The sequence below is a fragment of the Aptenodytes forsteri genome, unplaced genomic scaffold (assembly GCF_000699145.1).
Source record: "Aptenodytes forsteri isolate BGI_AS27 unplaced genomic scaffold, ASM69914v1 Scaffold887, whole genome shotgun sequence".
Taxonomy (NCBI): Eukaryota; Metazoa; Chordata; class Aves; order Sphenisciformes; family Spheniscidae; genus Aptenodytes; species Aptenodytes forsteri.
The window spans coordinates 33,377-34,481 of record NW_008795901.1 but is presented as its reverse complement, the minus strand read 5'-3'; the positions used below and the strand labels follow the sequence as shown (position 1 = coordinate 34,481).

Below are 1,105 nucleotides of genomic sequence, written 5' to 3'. Positions count from 1 at the left end.
AGTGGGGTCAGGGAGTGTCTGTGGCCACACGTGCAGGCAGGAGCGCAGCATGGTCCCAGCAGCCGCACGCTGCCTCCCTTCTCGGGGGCGGCCCCCCCCCCCCCCCCCGGGTGCGGCGGGGGCCCGCGGGTCCCCGGGGAGCTGCCGTCCTCGCCCTGGCTGATCCCGTCCTCGCCGGGGACACGGGGACGTGCCTGCACGGGGGATGGAGGCTCTTCCCCGCCTCCCTCCTCACCGCTGGCGCTCACGGCTTTTGGGTTTAAACCAAAAAAAAACCCTCTAAAGCTGAGCTTACAGCAACGCACCAGCCTCTGGGTTGGGCATCGTGTTCACCCTGGGCTTTGTTAAGCCCTGCTCAACTCGGGCTTTGTTAGACCCTGCCCAACTCGGGCCGTCCCCAGCTCTAACTCTCGTCCTTCGCCTCTTCCAGCGCCGCCTGGGATTCGCCGCTCACCCCGAACTCTTCCTCCTCAACAACGTCGACGCAGACGCGCCCGTCACCAGATGATTCCGGCCGCCGCCGTCCTAAGGATAGAACCGGTTCTAACGGAAACCCTTCTTGTGCCGCAGAAAACTCTCCTCCGTCACTCGAGTTTAGCGCGGGACCAGGCGCGCGGTTGGGAATTGTGAGCGGAGCCCGGGATTTCTTCCGGGGAGGACGGCGGGATCAGACCGTCCCGTGAGCGGCCGGAAGAGCTGCGGAGCCGCCGCCTCGCATCGGCCGCGGGGGAAGATCCCGGGTCCGATCCACGGCATCGCCGACCTTGGGGGCTTGCTTTTAGGTACCTCGAAAGTCTTCTCCCCCCCCCCCATTTCTTCCTCCCACCCCCCAAGTAGCTGGTCTGATCTGGGAAGGGATCCGTTGGTGGTTTTTCCCGATTTCCATTCAACTTTCTCCTGCCTGGCTGGTAGATCTGCTGTGCGGCTAATCCCTTCTTTTTCTCCCTAATTTGGGGGAAATTCCAGGCTTGGAAAACCGAGCGGGGGGCAGGGATTCATTACTAGCGATTTCATAGAGGGGGTGCGCTCAAATTAGGAGGAATGAGAGAAACCGCGGCGAGAAGCCACCGAGGGACCCCGGTTTCGCGGCCGGCGGGGGGATGCC

General features: G+C 63.6%; 1 protein-coding gene across 2 annotated transcripts in view; it reads left to right on the top strand.

Annotated features, from left to right (window-relative positions):
- Nucleotides 1-1,105, top strand: part of LOC103903105 (natural resistance-associated macrophage protein 2) — a 25,980-nt gene that overhangs the window by 24,116 nt on the left and 759 nt on the right. The window contains exon 18 of one of the 2 annotated variants that reach the window (XR_657833.1): nt 431-782. Coding sequence is in view for 1 of the 2 variants with exons in the window: in XM_009284246.2 (XP_009282521.1) it covers nt 431-508 (78 nt within the window). In the remaining variant the exon portion in view is untranslated. Of the gene's footprint in view, nt 1-430; nt 1,094-1,105 lie in introns of those variants that run through there. The other variant, XM_009284246.2, reaches the window with a different exon arrangement.